Raw genomic sequence first — 17,600 nt, forward strand, 5'->3', positions numbered from 1 at the left:
CAAGAACCAGAGGTTGCTGCCACTACCAGACATGCACTATGGAATTTATATTTCTAGTAACCCCCAAAAGTAGCATGATTACTAGTACTATTTTGCAAAGAAAAAAAGCAAACAGAAGTCATTCTTTACACTGGAGACAGTTTGATGAACCACCATTATCCTCTTAACTCATAAATATTTATGGCCATGAAATTCCCTTATTAGCTTGTGAAAAGATGGAAATGAGGATTGAAGTCTTTGGAACTTGCAGCTGAGAGCCAACTAGTCTTGTTAATACTATTTAAATATTAACTCCAGCACTTACTTCCAACACTGAAGTTCCCAGAAGGACCAAAGCTTTTTTTCCAAAATACAGGAAGAAATTACAGAGAAGTATGGCATGCTCCTCCTTATTCCCAGTAGCCAAACTGATGCACCGCTATGGCAAAGCCAAAACAAGGACCAAAAAAATAAAAAAAGGGGGGGTGGAGAAGGAGAACTTTGAGTACTGCAAGTATCCAACAGATTCATAGCCCTCTACTTCCTCTAGTTGCAAACACACATTTTTGCCAGTCACTAAGGTCACAAAACTGTTAGCAAAGTTCTGACTTTTACCTGATAAACAAGTAGGACGTGAGAAGAGAACATTAACTTGGAACATAGGAGTCACCTTTATTGTGGATAATTAATGAGGATTCTACATAAGTGACCAAAAAATTTTCATCCAAAATGGGACATTTTTATTTAGGAAAGATGTTAAAATGCCCTGGGCAAACAGGGACAGGCAGACTTGCATTTTATGTCATCAGAGAGGAATGTCATTTGATAGGAGATTGGTGTTTTTAGCGGGAGGATCCCTTTGGACAGAGCTGCACTCTGTCCTGCACCAATATAGTGTTCTCAGCTGAGAGGGAGGGAGAGTTGGGAGTTGGAGTCCAATCAGGAAGAGTAACCAAAACTTCTTCAGTCACTTCAGCTGAACTGCATGTAATTAAATATAGGGTCCCTACTAAAGCAGTTGTAGCGGGAGCAAAAAAGCACAGCAGAAGTGCCACACTGGTGGCCTGTGGCCTTGTGCTGGTCTATAGGTTCATTTGTTTGGTTCCTGGAATGTTTTTACAAATTGGGAGATCTCATATAAAACTCTGAACTTCTGGCTTCTCTTGAAAAGAATCAAAAGATCTAGCAACAAATGTTCATATGGCAATAATCTATTGTTGAGTCGCACCATTTAGAGGCCACCTGTGTTTTATAATGCGTTACAGTCACAGAGAGAGGCCAGAGAGTGGGAAGGGAGGAGCACTTCCAAATCAGGGTGGAAGCACTTCAGTATTTTAACAACTGATATGACCTTATCAGTGCATGCCTGTTGAACATGATGGTGAGAGATGGAGGTTAGGGAAGATGGTAAGGCGGTTCCTGTGGGAAAAAGTGTGAACAATAGTCTTCAATTCCAGGCCAGGCTGGGGGTTCCCCCAACTTAATTTCAGAAGAGGGAATCCATCCTGAGTTCCAGGTGCCTTGCATGTGTACTATCCTTGTAAAACCTGTGTCCTCTGTATGACACAGATGAAATTAAGGTCCAGAGAAACTGATTCACTTATCTCAGTTCACACAGCTATTAAATCATTATCTCAGTTGAAGCAGGATTTGAATCAAGATTTGTTTGGCTCTCAGACACCCAGATTTATTTGACTCCCAGGTAGGAGATAATAACTCTTGTCTTCTGGCAATCTAATTAGTCTTACACTAATGGGATCCCAAGACCAAAGGGTTCATGGAAGACATTATTAGCCAAGAGAAATCCCAAGCCCGTAGTAACCTCTTAGTTGTGGGCATTCTTTGCATGGGGGGAGGTTCAGGAGTACTAGTATTTGTTTGAATGTTTCAGCTATTTTAGAGACTGCTTCTCAATAGTCTGTATGATTATAATACCCTTGGACAGATTTCATTAGTTCAAAGAGTCTCAAAAGAGTCTAGAACTAATATCACCTCTTTAAGCTCTACCAGATTTGCATTCCTGGATCCTGGAATAAACCACATGCTTGTGTTTCTGTTATTCCTACTTAGCAGAGACAGTGTGGTCACCTATTACGTTAGCCCTATTCCCCCTAAATCCACTTTATCTCAAATCTAGCCTCTAAAACACTCTACATAAGAGTCAGGACTATCAGATCCAATTGGAACATGTCCTTCTCTTAGGCTCCCATCACACCAGTACTTTCCAATTAAAAATACTTATAAATTCTTGTTAAATTCAAAGTAGTGTTATAAGCGATGAACATAAAAATAGGAATCAAATCTACATCTACATTTAAGATTAAACTTGGGATGTATTTGTATAGAGTGTGGATTTGGGGCCATTATATAAGCAATTAATTATAATTTAAGGTAGAATGGAAGAAGTGCTCTAATTAAGGCTGCCAGATTTTGGAAGAAAAATAGGACACCCAGTTAAATTTTAATTTCAGAGAAATAAGTATTTTTTTAATTAAAAATATGTCACAAATGTTGCATAGGGTCTGTATTTTACTTTGGCAGCCAATCTAAAAAGAACTTTAACCCAAGTGCTCAGGAAAAGCATTGCTATACAAGCTCTCCATTCGGATGTGGGGAGCCTGGGGAGAGCTTCTGGGAAATGGTGGCATTTGTCAGACTTAAGAGTATGACCAGCTCCTTCGTGACAAGCCATGTTTCTCTGGAGAATGTCTGGAATTGCTGTTAAAGCAAAATATTCATGAGCTACCACTTATAGCACTGAATAAAAATTTATCAGATTGCTGTAAAGTCAAAAAATATATGTTAAATTATCAAATGCTTTTAAATGTCACAAGGCAAAGTGCTATATAACTACAAGCTATTTTTCAAAAGGTTTCCTTAAAAGAAAAGCAAGGACAAAATATTACACATTTTAACTATAAAATGTAATTTGTTACCTCTGATGTCATCCATATGTCAAAGCCATCACTTTCATCCACTGTATCAGGCATCAAGGGAATCAAGGATACAAATCGAGCAATGAGGTCCTGCCATAATAAAAACTGGCATGTACTGAGTGCGTACCACACGCCCATCACCAAGCACAACGCTTTCCAGGCATTGTCATTACACTTAGTGATTCCTACAAGCCTATGTAGGAATTATTTTTGATTTATATACAGGCATTATTTTTGTATAGCAGGGGAAACCAGCTTAGAGCATTAAGAAAACTTGTCCAGGGTGACACTGCTAACACAATATATGGGGTCTATGGGGATGAGCCCATGTTAGCCTGACTTCAGAGTGTGGTATTAACCATTACTCTTCATTATAATAAATTATTAAAATTCTAAACATGATGCACTACATAAATACCTTAAATTATAACTGTTAAAAACTTGAAAAAAGACAGAAGGATGGCAAAGGTTTGATTTGCAGTTACATTAAAAATCTATCAGATTTATGTATATATATTTTCTTTATTGAGGTAACATTGGCTTACAACATTATATACGATTTAGGGGAATAGACTCATGCCTCCTCAGATGTACGTTACCACTCCCCTCCCCATTAAAGCACCCATAGTCCTTTACACTAGGCCAATGGGCCCCCCTACCCCCCTTTGCTGCCACCCCTGCACAGAATTATCTTTATTACTCTAAGCTTGTTATAAGCTGCCATGGCAGGAAGCTATTGGTACAGCCTGCTTTTTCAAGCAACAGAAGTTTTTCATGGATTGTGTCCCTGGTGGAGCTAAAACAAGGACTCAGGCCAAGGAGGCTAGGAGACAAGGATGCAAATGTAAATAAACAATGACTTGACATGAAAAGTTACTGACATTGTCACTGATTTACACTCGTTGCCACGCATGCATTATTGCCACCTCCTATACAGGCATGTTTTCTGACTTCATGCAGTTAATTAAACGTGGTTCACAGTCCTTGATAATCAAAGGAGCAAGGATTTCTATTTCTCCTTAAAGACAAAAACTGCCTTTGAAATAAACCTGAAAACATTATGTCCCTGGACTTTGGGTGTCAGGAAACACTAGCAGGACGAAACCCATGATGGAAAAGCACAGTGTAGCAAAAGGCAATCTAAAGTAGGCCTTCTGATTTTAGCTTAAAGAGTCTGACTAATGGAGTTTTATAACAGACAACTAGCTGGCACGCGCTGCTTTCTAATGGGCAAGTAATACTGAAGTAATACAAGTAATTCTGAAGAAAGCCAATTGACTCCATCAAATTCGAATAACCAGAAGGTGTATATGATTTTTCACAGACGACTGTTAACTAATGCTTTTTTTTCTTAAAGGGTAGATACAGTTCTTATTTCATACTTTCCTTTCTCAAAGCAGAAGGAGCTACTGAATGTGCAGCTTTAGAAAAGAATAAGGAGGGCCTCCCTGGTGGCGCAGCGGTTGAGCGCTGGGTTGCAAAGCTGCCCACAGCCTCTGCAGCGCCAGTTCGATCCCCGGCTGCTCCCCGGCCACCAGAGGAGGGTCCCACATGGCGCGAAGACCTCTCCTGCGGCCCGCTGCTCCTCTCAGCAGTGTCCTTCGGTCCTTCTGCCTGCTCTGCTCCCCGCTCTGGCTCTGGTGAATTCTCTCACCCTCCCCCGCTTCTGACTGTACCCAGTGCTTGTATAAATAAATAAATAAATATTAAAAAAAAAGAAGAAAAGAATAAGGAAATCATTTCCTGAGAGAGGATTGTTTCCAAGACATTATCAAATGAATAAAGGTAAGACACGATTACAAAAGAAGCTAACCAGTTAAAATAAATATAAATTTGAAGTGATAAATAGATGCTAAAATTTTCTATGGTGATAGTTGCACAACTCTATGATTATGCTAAAAACCATTGAAATGCAGACTTTAGAAGGGTGAGCTATATCTCCAAACCACTAAAATAAATGTAACTTACAAGTGTTGCACTTGAATCATGAAGAAATATGTCCAGAAGTTGTTGAGGTGGATTTAATGCCTTGATATATCTTGTTACTAAGACCTGTATCCCTTCATCATTAAAAACAGTAGTTGTGATTCTTCGGTTCGGAAACAAGTCTTTGCAATTTTTTTTAAAAAGCTGTGCTCTCTGTAAAACATCTATTGGATCTGAAAACTAGAATCAAGATTAAAATGTTTTAACACTGTACCAAATTGTTTTCAGAAAATAGCACGAATCAATGTTCATTTTTGTCAGTTTTAAAATTATTATCACTCGTTTTTAAAACAGTTTACACTTCTTTGATAGTATATATAAAATAATTCAATGTAAAGCCTACCTTGCCTAGTTCTGGATCACAGGTGACATATGATATTTGAGGTTCAATGGTAACAAAAATATTTAAGAAGCTACATTCTTTTAAATTTTGCCCATTACAGTCTTCTTTAGGAGACATGTAAGTCTTACTCCAAGTATACCCAAGCAAAACTGGTGGAATATTTACTTGAAATGTTCCACTAATCTGAAAGAACAAAGCATATAACAAGTTCTGCATGATGAAAATAACCATCAGTGTGAAATACTGTAGCACAACTTAGTCTTCCCCATAGGAGGAAGCAACTTGCCTGGGTCTGTGCTGGCTCTGCACATACGTACTGCACAGGACATCAGCTTTTCAGCCATGATGTGTACACAGGCACCCTTGACACCCAGGGTCACTGCTTAATACCTACCATGTGAAGAGGGAGGACTGAGAAGGAAGTGACTCAGGAAGTAATTTACTATAATAAAAACTTAGAAAAATCTGTTTCAGCCTCAGAAAAGATGCTAAAAGATCATGTTGTGCTTTGTCTTGGGTCTAAGAGGAGAAAAAAAATTTAACAGCAGGAGAGATAATTCATAGGCCATCAGGAGGAGGGGGTCTTGTGTGCATGGGAGTGTGTGTGTGGGTGTGTGTAGGGGATGGGAGGTAAGTTACAATAATAATAGCTAATAATAACAGTTAATAGCTATTGAGCAAAGCACTATGTCAGGTACTTGATAACGATCATATCATTCAATGAGGTAATTACTTTTATGCCCATTTCGTAGATAAGAAAACTGAGGCTCAGTGAATTTGAGTGATTTGTGCAAGATCACATAACTAATGAGGTAGAGCCACAATCATTCCCCCAGGTTTGCTCACCTTTAAAGCCTACACTTCACTACCTCTTGACCCTGGAGTCTGGTCTGAGAAATAGTTGCAGTTTTACAAATGTAAGCTGCCCTGTACCTTCAGTAACTTGAATCTCTATTACTTTTTATTTGCAATACTTGTATTTGCAATATGCTACCTCATGATGTCCTGTGATTGTATATTATGGAGATACGTCTCTCCTACTTAATAGTCATTCTCTCCTCCTTTCTTATGAGGTGTTAGAGGGCAACGTGACATCAATGTAGTGGCCAAGTCACAGAAATAAAATTTAAGCGGTCTGCCAGGATGTTCTGGAGACATATCTGTTTTCTTGATGCAGGCACTACCCCTTCTTGCTCCCCCTGCCTCCTGTGGCCACTATGACTATGAAGCTGGAGGTGCAATGGGTAATTTGCGGTTATGAGGATGAATGTGCACAACCAAGACAGTGGAACAGAAAGACAAAAGTAGTTTGGATCCTTAAAATCTTGTTGAGCTGCTGCACTGTCATCTAGATTTCTTTTTAGGTGAGACTCCCTGACATCAGCATGGTTAGTCAAGTTTTTCATTCCAGAGGGCCAAATGCAGCACTAATCTACACACACATATTCTGACTCAAATGCCCTCATTTGCTTAACAAAGTCATCTTTAGGGATTGACTCAAAAGATATCACCTCTGTAACTATTTCCCTGACCTTTTATTCTCCTCCATCTTACCCATTCCCCACTCTGAACACCCCTCACCTGCCCCTTATTATTTCTTATGCTTCCTTAGTACCTGTCTCATGCCTCTATAAAACACTACGGCATTATATAGTTATACTGAAATGTTGGTTTTCTTCTATAGACAGCACATTTATTGAGGTAGAAAATTCATTTCTGAATCTTCTGTATCTGGCATGGCCTCAGAGATGTTGAGTACCTTGTCTAAAATCACTCAGTAAGAAAATAACAGAGCCCAAAATAGAGTCTAGGCTGGGATTTTTATATTTTATTGGTCATGTAGGCATACTCTTACTATGGAACCCAAGAGTAGAGCTTGCTGGGGGTCAGAGACAGGTGCTAATCATCAGTCTCATAATTATCAATAAGCAATGTTAAGGAGCTAAACTTTTGATAACCATGGTTACAAAGCAAGATCATTGTGAATCCCAGTCTATAAAACTATCATATGCAAAAATGAATGTTGCTTTAAAATTCAGTGCTAGGTACATTATTCTTTATCAATGAATACTCTAAAAATGTAAGAAGTTAATTTGTGGGTCAGCTAAAACCTTCAAACACCCCAGTACCCCTGAGGCACTGGAATCATTTTAGCTGATCTACCTACCAACCTTTCCATCACAGGACTGGATTCAAAGACAACAGTATGTTCCTTTTAGTCAGAGGTAAAAACTTAATTAGCTAACAATTATTTTCTATTACCTCAGGTTGTCGTAGAAGAGCAGAGAAAGGGAAGACAATGGATCCAAGCCAATTCTTTTTCATATATGAATGACCACTGCAGCTCTTGAGACAGTGATCCTAATAAAATAAATAATTTTCTATTACAGATCTTTAATGAGTTATGATTGGGTCATGTCCTGATAAAGTCATCATAAATCAAAAACATCAAAGATCAAAAATGCTGACGAGGAGTTGCAGCTCTCTGTGAGGACAGGTATCAAAAGATTGTGATTTGGGGGCCTCCCTGGTGGTGAAGGGTTTAAGACACAACCTATGAAGCTATCCACAGCCCTTGCAGTGTGAGTTTGATCCCGGCCAGGGAGCCCTCAGCAGTGGATTTCAGTTAATCTTCCTGTTCTGTTCCCCACTCTGTCTCTGGTGAATCCTCTCACCCCCCACACCTCTGGCCTGTACCCCAGTTCTTACATGCATAAATAAGTAAATCTTTAAAACAAAAAGAAAAAAGATTGTGATTTCTTTGTGTAAAATCATGTGTGCCCAATAGGCTGCCTTGTCTTGTTATCATGAGTACACCTTTGTATGTTAATTGTCAGCCACAGAGTTGGCACTAGTGGTATGAGGAAATGAACTGTGCCCTAGGGGGCCAAGTATACAAAGGAATCTCAACTATGGCTCCAAGGAGATCTCCTGGTCAGGAAAAGCCTTTTTATGTAAATTAAGATGTCTTCTTCCAAGTTGGTAAATGCTGTAAAAATTCTGTAATGTCTATACCTTTCCTGTAGTAGATAAACTTTGAAAATACTCTAAAGAATATAGAGAAAAGAATTAAAAATACCTTACCCCTCAAGACTCATCACCATTCACAACCTTTTAGGATGTTAAATGTTAGCAGAAATACTTTGAAATGATGATGACCCATTCAAAGAGGGATATCATGATGAATGCTGGGTGATAATTTTGGGTGGAAATCCTAGCAGGCTTTATCTTGGTTTTGGAAATAAGAAGCCAGTTCTAATATTTTTATGGGAACACAAAGCATTTAAGAATAGCAAAGCAGTCTGGAGGTGTCACAGGGTGGTCTCCAGGAAAGGGGGAGGTTCCCTGCCCCACCCAAGGGATGGTGGAGCTGAGCAGGGAGAGGAGAAGCTGCAGAGGAGACTGAGGGAGGAAGGAAGCAGGATGGAGCCAGGAGACCTGGAGGAGGCGCATGGAGCCTAGAGACACGTGAAGAAACTGCGCTTGTCTTTTGGTCGTGGACTGGATGACACAGATGTGGGTGAGACCCATGGGGAGGTGACAATGGCAGCTTTTATCTTGATGTTGATTTTGCTCTTTTCCTTCCGGGCTTGTCTGTCTGGTTGTTTCTGACTCTTTTCTGTGGGTCCCCACTGGAAGATGCTTTAGACTTGTGGCAGGCTTTGGGGCTTTGTTCTGGGCCGATCCCACATGGATGGAGTTTTACCCAGGAGGGGACGGGTAACTTTGGGTGCTTCATTTAGAAACTAGACTCTTTGCCTTTCCTGTCTTGTTTCCTAGTTTTATTAAAGTTCCTTCCCATTAAAGTCTCATGTTTTGTGTTGATGCGGCGGATGGCAGAACCCATTTAGAATAGGCAGGTTTGCGGGGTTTGGGCTGCCCCTCTCCCTGTCCTATAACAGAGGAAGAACAAGGCAGAAAGACTAAAGTCTCCAGATATCAAGATATATATCAAAGTTTTGGTAATTAAGACAGTGTCAATGCAAGAGTAGATTTATAGACCAATAGAACACAATAGAGAATTCATACATAATGCCAAATTTGTATGTATTCACAAAACTTATGACAAAGGATGACTATGTAGTGCCATGGGGGAAGGAATGTTCCTTTTCATAAATGGCACTGGGTCAACTGAATATCATAGTGGAAGAAAAATCTTGACCTACCTCACAGACACACAAAAATCAATTTCAGTTGGATTTTAAATCTAACTGTGAAAACTAAAATGAGATAGCCTTTAGAAACAACTACAAGACATTATCTTTGAGACAGGGCAAGCTAGGGTTATTAGGCAGTTTTAGGGATAGTGCAGGAGGGGACCTCTGAAAAATTTAGGGAGGCTTCAGAGATAAGGACAACCAAAGAAATATAACCAATTCCATTAGGAAAACAAACACCCCAGGACCACGAATAATATTAATACTGTTAATGATGGTCCTGGTTTTCTTCAGGTGATAAAGGGAGGTGGAGACTGGAGAAATGGAGAGTGGTTTAATTTATGGACACATTAGAAGGGCAGCTGTTTGTGCTCGCTTCGGCAGCACATATACTAGAAGGGCAGCTGTTTAACTTCAATGCAGGGATGCCCATCCAGAGGACTGGGCCATAAATTTAAAGATGCAACTAATGGGGAAAGAGAAAGCTGTTAGATAAGGAATGTGAAGATCCCCACTCAGTAGCAAATTAAGTGAGACAGGCGAGAACTAACCAATCACAAAGAGACTGGTGAAGTTTTAGAATAATGAGGGAAAAAAAGGTATATATTCCCTAAGACACGACTCTACTTTGGCTTCCTTGCCCCTCCCAGGCCTGGTTCCCTGGCCTGGGAGTCCCACTTTATTTCTGCTCTTTTTCTCCTCAATAAACTTTTTCTTCTAAACAAACCTGCCTCTTCTCGCTTGCTTGCCTGAGCGTCTGCGAAGTTCCTGCTGCGGCTTCGTGAGACACCAACCCGTGGGGGTCTAGCGGCTGGGGCTCAGCGCTGCCCTGCAGCCTGAAATCCAATCCCGGCTGGGAGACTAGGCCTGACAATTCCGGTATCATCTTCATGATTTTAAGTAGGCAAATATGTCTTAAATTGGACCAAAAAAAGCAGCACCATTGCACTGAATTGCAGTATATTAAATCAAGATTTTCTTTAATAAAAGATATATTAAGAAGTATAAAAAGGCAAGTCAGAGTGGGAAGATACATGTATTTGACATATTTGAAGATATGTGTATTTGACAAAGCACTCATACCAGAACATATAAGGAACTGCTATAAATCAATGCAAAATAAGCAGATCTCTCACAAAAGAGGATGTCAAAGTGATCAATAAGGTGTTCAATTACATGTCATTGCATTTACAAGAATGCCAACATTAGTCAACTGCTATTCAATTCTGGTCAAACTAATCATTGAGATAATAAAGAAAGAAAGTACCAGATTTTATTTATTTATTTTTTTTAGTTTCCTGAGCTCTAGTCACAATTAGTTTCGATAATCAGAAAGATGAAATCTTGATATTTGCAATAACAGCGATTGACCTAGAAGGTATTGTGCTTAGTGAAATAAGCAGACAGAGAAAGACAAACACCACATGATCCCATTGATGTGGTATATAGAGAAAACAAACAGTAAATAAAACAAAAGTAAACTTTTAAGCTTCCTTCTGGTGATTACAAGAAGGGCAGGGGGAAGAGGGGTGAGTAAAGTGGGACCAAGGGTACAATGGTGTGGTGAAGGCAGACTAAGACATTTAAGACATCAAGGGTGAACTTAGTGTAAGATACATAATGATTCTCAATAACACACACCTGAGAGCTATATAATGTAATAATGCAACATTACTTCAACAAAACAAATAAATGGAATGTTCAACTGTAGAAACCACTTCTCTAAAATTCTTGGTATAGTTATTCCTTTTCTTTTTATATGTGGTTTAAGGTGGCTATCATTTTTTAACTGACTTGTCATATGCCTCATTTATTTCTCAAATGCATTTCAGAAAATTTTGGATATATATAATGCATCTAAAAACAAATTTACAAAAATGTAGTATACTTCATTCAGTCTTACCTTCTTAGAATCATTTCAACATTGATTATTATAATTATTTTACTTTACCTCATGTTTCTCAATAATCATTTCATCGAAAATATTGATATGTATATTGTCTTTTATTTTAGATAAACTTGAGAAACTATAATCATGTCCTGGTGAACTGTAAATAAGAAAAACAAATATGAGTGTTTATTTTATAAGAGCAGTATTCATAAAGGAATATAAAATTAACTGTGTTCTTTTATAAAGTGCAAACTAAGAAAAAGTTGTTTGCTTTGAAGACTGCAATTTTTAAATCAAAATCAGCATGTGCTTTGTAGTTTCTAATATCTCTCTTTAGGTAATTTGCATTAAAAATAAAAATATTTATATGTCAAGCAGCAAGCTATGCAACACAGCCCATACATACATTGCAGGTAAATTATCTGGAGTATGGCATATAAAGATTTTTCTGTTATCTTAAATTCTGCTTCGTTTCTGCATTCACACACAGTTTAATTGCTCTTTTGCTCTCAGTTACAAGATACAGCTGTTTAACCATGGAGATATTCTCTTTTCCATATTTTCTCCAGCCCAAAATTGGGAGAGCAGAGTGCATTTAATTTTGCAAGCTCTCTGCTGATAACTTCATTGACTGGATATATTTTGTGAGGTAGCTAAAGTGTAGTAAATCATAAGCAATGAACTTCTACTCTCAGTCTAGCTTGTGCATTTCAAAGAACTGAGAGTGGAAGTTCACTGCTTGTGATATACTACACTTAACAGACTTGTAACAATTCAGAAAAATTAATTTGCTCAAGGTAATGCCACCAGCAAGTGACAAAGCCCTAATCTGAACCTATAAGAGATGAAAGAACAAGAATATTGTATATGTGTTTGTTTTTTTGAACAAGCCTAGAAGTAGCCATGCATCAATCATGCCCACATTCTGATGGCCAGAATTTGGACATAGAGCTCCCATATAACCCACATACTGTAGCTGTGTGCCCAGAAAGAAAATAAAACAGGATTTCAGAAAAACACTGTAGTCTCTACAATGCCTAGGTTGCCTTCAAGCCCAACTAGCCCAAACACTGACATAAGCAGCATCCTCGCACAAGTGTTCTTAAGGACCTGTGAGCATGGAATCATATACCCAGGAGCAGGATTTCTGGGTTTAGCAGGTGCTGTTTTAATGCTTCACCTTACCATTTTGAGCTGCCATGACTGCAGTCTGCCAGTACTTGCCCCTCTGCATCTGGGGAGTTTATCTGGCTCCTGGAGCCTGTTTTGCCTGTGAACGGGGCAGGAGAAATCTGGGAAATTATTCCTTTCCCTGGACTCAGTGTATCTCTCAAAAAAATGATGGAGAGGAATTATATATAAATATCCCAGCTCCCTCATTCTTCGGGTGGGTTAACCTGAGGCACTGTGATTTAGACTTCCCCCAGAGAGACTAGCTCATCTTAATCACTATTTTCAATAAATGGCTCAAGAAAATAATTTTGTTATTTCTCTTTTCTTAGAAACTGAGGGAAAATGGACTCCAACTTACATAAAATCTAGTTGAAGTTCTTCATTCCAGCATGGATGAGATCCACTTGCCGTACTGGTTTCATAGACAGTATGTTGAAAGGAAACTTCCACAAAAGGGTGTACAGTATCCTGAAACACATAATAAACATTGAATAGGCTAGAAGCTAGGAAATGACTTGGCTACTGGCTGACTAGATGAATTACTTTTCTAGTTTTTCAAAGAACCAATATTCACGTAATAAACAATTATTAGTCCTAGTCAATGTCAGGTACTTTTCTGGTATCCAAAGATAAATGGACCTTTCTATTAAGAATTTTAAAGTCTATCAAGGAAAGATAAATAGGAAAACAATTGCAATAAAATGTGAGAAATAAAATAAGTGAAATATATTCAAGGTATAACATACATTGCAGGTATGAAAATGATTAACTTTATGGCACAGGGACAAATAGAACTTAACAGAGAAAACACTGGTTGAGCTTGAGTTTTGAAAAATTAAGTAGTAATTTATGTGGCCAATGATATGTAGTTGTAAGGAGGTCATTCTAGGAATTAGGAAAAGGCATGTATAACGGCTTCTAGAACAAGTTGTAGCATGATAAGGGACTGCTGTGGGTGGAGTGATATGACCGGTAAGTAGGTAAAAATCAGATCATCACAAATTTTTACAGCCATTCTAAAAAGCTTCTATAATCCCTGAGAGCTGGGGAGCAGAGAATGAAAATGTTTTCAGAATTACATTTTATAAAGAGCATTTCAACTTGTCATGGAAAATAAACTGGAAAACCAAGGATTTGAGATGTAGAAGCCAGTTAGGGGCCAGCTGTAATTCAGGGTAAACATAATCAAAATTGTACTTTAAATACTTACCTCATTTAAGGTGTCAGCTGAGGGTGCAGATTTGATTATCTCTTTATGTTTGAGATGAGATAGGGATGACATCAAATAAGTAGGCATACCCAAGGCTCTTTAGGAAAGACGAGATAGAGACAATCACTTTAGTAGGAGTGGGTATGTTTTTGCCTATATTTATGGAGATCTATAATTCAGTTACCCTGGCTCTTAGAAAATTTGCTTTGAATTTTCATATTCTAGTTTGTTAAACATTTGATCACTGATATTCTGGAAGAATGGCTCCTAAATGCTGAACTAAGGATTGTATTCAGTCTATGATAAAATGTTCACTTACCCTGTGCAAAAAGAGAAATAAGGCAAATGATACCTTGAGATTATATATCCTCACTATTTTTTGTGTTATAATATTCTTTCTTTTATAAATTGATTTTACAAAAAGGTAGTGATTTTATTATGCTTTTATTTCATAGGTTAGTCTATGAAATGTGAACTTTTTAGCACACTGCATTTCAGCATATCAATTCTGTTATAAAAATAAGGTTACAGCTTATTAAACATAGGCAAAAAAAACCCTTTGAGAGATTTTAACTAGAGATTAGTGGCTATAAAGCAAAAATGTTTGCTTTTCAAATGTAGAATTTATAGGGTGTGCTAAAAATGAGATAAGGAAGTAGACCATATATGTGTTACATATAAGTGGGTATACCTAATATTCCTGGGGCAACTGGGTATTCGGTAGTCATAAAATGAGTCATATACAAGACTAAATATAGGAAACATTAAATCTTCAGGATATACTAAATGTACATGAGCATTTGACTTCATTTGCTATCCAGCTTGGACCCACTGATCCTCTGCTGAAGAAACGCAAACGAAACACAGAGTGCCTGCAGAAGAGATGGGTACGATTGGCTTTTGCAGAAGTCATGGAAAATGACAAGCCTAAAACAGAGCCCATGTTCTATGTTCTCCAGTGTTCTACTTCCAGTACTGAGAGCGGCCAGTGGCAGAAGACAGTGCAGTTGGCAATAGCAGCTGCACATCTTTTCATAATAGGGACTAGGGACAAAAGGGTTTTTTTTAATATAGCACCCCAAAATATACATTTGAAGTTGCTCTGGGCATTCAAACTTCTGAAAACTTCAAATACATGGCAATGATAGTAAATCTGATTGTCCAAATGAAGATTTCAACTTTCATTCAGTTTCTTTATTTGAAAGATCAATAAAGTACAAAATTTTACAAATAGGACAGTGTGGAGATTTACACTGAAGATAGATCTTCTGCAACCATAAGAGCTGGTTATCTTACCTATTAACTGCTGTCTTCCTCGTAGGAATATTATATGCCCTCAGTATTCTGACAAGAATTTTAATGTCTCCATCACAGATGGTCTGTGCTGCCACTTTTTTCCTTTCTTTTCTCTGAGGCTTTAACATTCTTCGCCGTTTAACAAGTTTACAAACTGCATGTGTCAGCTGGCTGGAGTAAAAAGTGATTGGCCAGATATATAGAAGATAAGTCAGCATAAAAAGCTATCAATTTTTCAACTCATTATAATAAATAAGGCCAATATTCTGAACTATATTCTCTCCATTGTAGAGGGAGGGGAGATAGAGTTACTTAAACCCAAGGAAGGAATCTTTGAGTACACAGAGAGGCTGTGTTCGTTCTTAGGTTAGCAGAGAATGTGTTGGCTCCATGCCCTTTGAGTACAAGGGCCAGGAAAAGACAAGCACTTGGAAAGGTAATTCCATGAAATACGACGTCCTTCCAGAAAAGTATTCATTTTTCAAATATCATTCTCTTGAAAGTGGTCAGCCTTGACTTTTCTACATAGCTCTGGAGTAGGAGTTACTGACCACTGTGTGCTGCCAATCCCAGAATGATGACTTTATGGTCATCACACCCATTTCTCCGCAAGAGTGAAAAGAAAACAAAATAGAATTCAGCATCCTACTCCTATTAAGACTTTATTGGTGATACTAGAAATCTCCAAGTGGCCCCAGGGAGTTACCCCAAAATATGGCATCCCTGTTCCTCCTGTTCCCACCCTTAATTTCACAAATAGGACCTTACGAGAATTGAGTTACTTTGGCCAAAGTCTCCTACTACTGCTGCCTGTGGCTTCACAGTGACCTTGAATGCCTGGGAGTTAGGGATCCAGAGTCACCGTGGGGGTTACCATGAGGGTCACTTTGTCAGGGACAGTTTCAGGACAGGAATATCATAGGGTGAAACTAATTTGGGACAGAAGCATTTTTAAATTTTTCTTCCCTGTGCTAAAAGCTATCATTGGAGGTTAAAGACTAAAGTAATATACAATTGAAAACACATATACAGGTAAGTCAAAAATGCAATTTTAAAATGACCAAATATATTTTAGGTCACTGTATTTCACTTTCTGCTTTATAACTGCATTTTTTTGGAAATATAACTGAATTGATACAAAATTAAAAAACTTATTACAGGACTTTGGAGGCATTAGCTTAAAACTTTACATTTCATATTTGAATAATAATAATACATTTTAGTATGTACCTTGTAGATACAATTTCTTCGTAATCAGCCACAATATCGGATAAGTTAAATTTGCTAACTTTGATAATTCTTTTCATTATCAACTTTCTCATCTACAAAAAAGTAGAATTTAAAAAGTTTGTAGTTTGTATTTTAAAAGTAAGTATTTATAATGCTACTACCACCCCTATTTTTTCACTCCAAATTTTGCAAGCAATGAATGGAAAAGAGGATTAGGTAAGTGAAAATAAGGTTCTATTTGCTACCCTTATTAGAACCATTCCTAACTCTCCCACTGTCATACTAAAACAAGGTTTTTTCTCTCTGTTTCTTTGCCCTTCCACACCCATGTCATGTCAGCACAAACTCTGCTCTCTTCCTCCCAACCCACAGTATACTCGGACAGAACTGGTCCATCAGCGGAGATGATCACCTTGTGAGTGTGTGTTTACGACATCTACCTACATGCACTGAGCATGAATCTTGATTCACAGACTCACAGAAATGTAATGACACGTCTTTATTTCCTTTGAGTCAGTGTTATTCTGTCAGCTTGGCAACATACTCAGCGCGTCCACAGAGCCATTCCTATGTCCTGGCTACTGGAACAGCCCACAGACGTGGCTTCCTCCAAGGACTCTGGGGTTCTTTTTCAGTCTGAGGAAATCCTTCCCTTTTCTCCTCTAGCCCTGTGCTTTGCTACAGATGTAAGCTTTCAGATATGAAGCTAGGAAGATGCAGGTGTCAGTTTTCTGTCTTGCCACAAATCATCCCAGAGATGATTTAACCTAGAACATAACAATCTGCTTGACTGCAGTAGGAAAATGGGGTGGAAAAGTATAACCCCTAAAATAACACAGGAATATGGGCAACAAATCGTTTCCCTTCAAGATGAACCATACCCTTCTGAATCCATTATTGCTCATACTCTAATTCTCTCTCCTCCCTTCACCTCCCCCCCCCCAATTTTTTTTCTCTCTCCTTACCTGCCTCTTTTCTCTCCCAACCCCTTGGCATCACACAGACTGAACTCCTTGCTATTCTTCCAATAGGCCTGGCATGTTACTTTCTTCTGGTTTCCATGCTGGGTTCCACCAGCCTGGCATACTCTCGCAGGAAATCCCACAAATAGCTCCCTTACCTCCTAGTCTTTTGCTGAAGTGTTACCTTTTCACTGGCTTTCTTCATCACCTCATTTAAAATTGCACTTCCACCCTCTCATGCACACAGAACTCTCCTTTCTTCCTAATTTACTTTTCATAGCACATTATCACCCTCGTGTTTTGTTCACTGCTTGACTCCCCCCACTAGAATGACCTCCTCCAGGAGGCCAGGGATTCCAGTTTATTTTCCTTACAGCTATGATGCCAAAGTCTACTGTGATGCCTGAGTTATAACTGGTGCTCAATAGTTACTGGCT

At 38.5% G+C, this 17,600-nt stretch overlaps 1 protein-coding gene across 1 annotated transcript in view; it reads right to left on the reverse strand.

Annotated features, from left to right (window-relative positions):
• The window catches only part of CC2D2B (coiled-coil and C2 domain containing 2B), a gene marked incomplete at both ends in the record, with an annotated part of 65,810 nt that overhangs the window by 11,790 nt on the left and 36,420 nt on the right, over window positions 1-17,600 (reverse strand). Inside the window, 10 exons of the mRNA XM_084245421.1 lie at window positions 305-418; window positions 2,916-3,005; window positions 4,884-5,081; window positions 5,245-5,427; window positions 7,507-7,605; window positions 11,353-11,449; window positions 12,824-12,933; window positions 13,676-13,772; window positions 14,972-15,142; window positions 16,202-16,293. Of these exons, the coding sequence (XP_084101547.1) occupies window positions 305-418; window positions 2,916-3,005; window positions 4,884-5,081; window positions 5,245-5,427; window positions 7,507-7,605; window positions 11,353-11,449; window positions 12,824-12,933; window positions 13,676-13,772; window positions 14,972-15,142; window positions 16,202-16,293 (1,251 nt within the window). The remainder of the gene's footprint in view (window positions 1-304; window positions 419-2,915; window positions 3,006-4,883; window positions 5,082-5,244; window positions 5,428-7,506; window positions 7,606-11,352; window positions 11,450-12,823; window positions 12,934-13,675; window positions 13,773-14,971; window positions 15,143-16,201; window positions 16,294-17,600) is intronic.

The sequence above is a fragment of the Talpa europaea genome (genome assembly GCF_964194135.1).
Source record: "Talpa europaea genome assembly, chromosome: 10".
NCBI classification, from domain to species: Eukaryota; Metazoa; Chordata; class Mammalia; order Eulipotyphla; family Talpidae; genus Talpa; species Talpa europaea.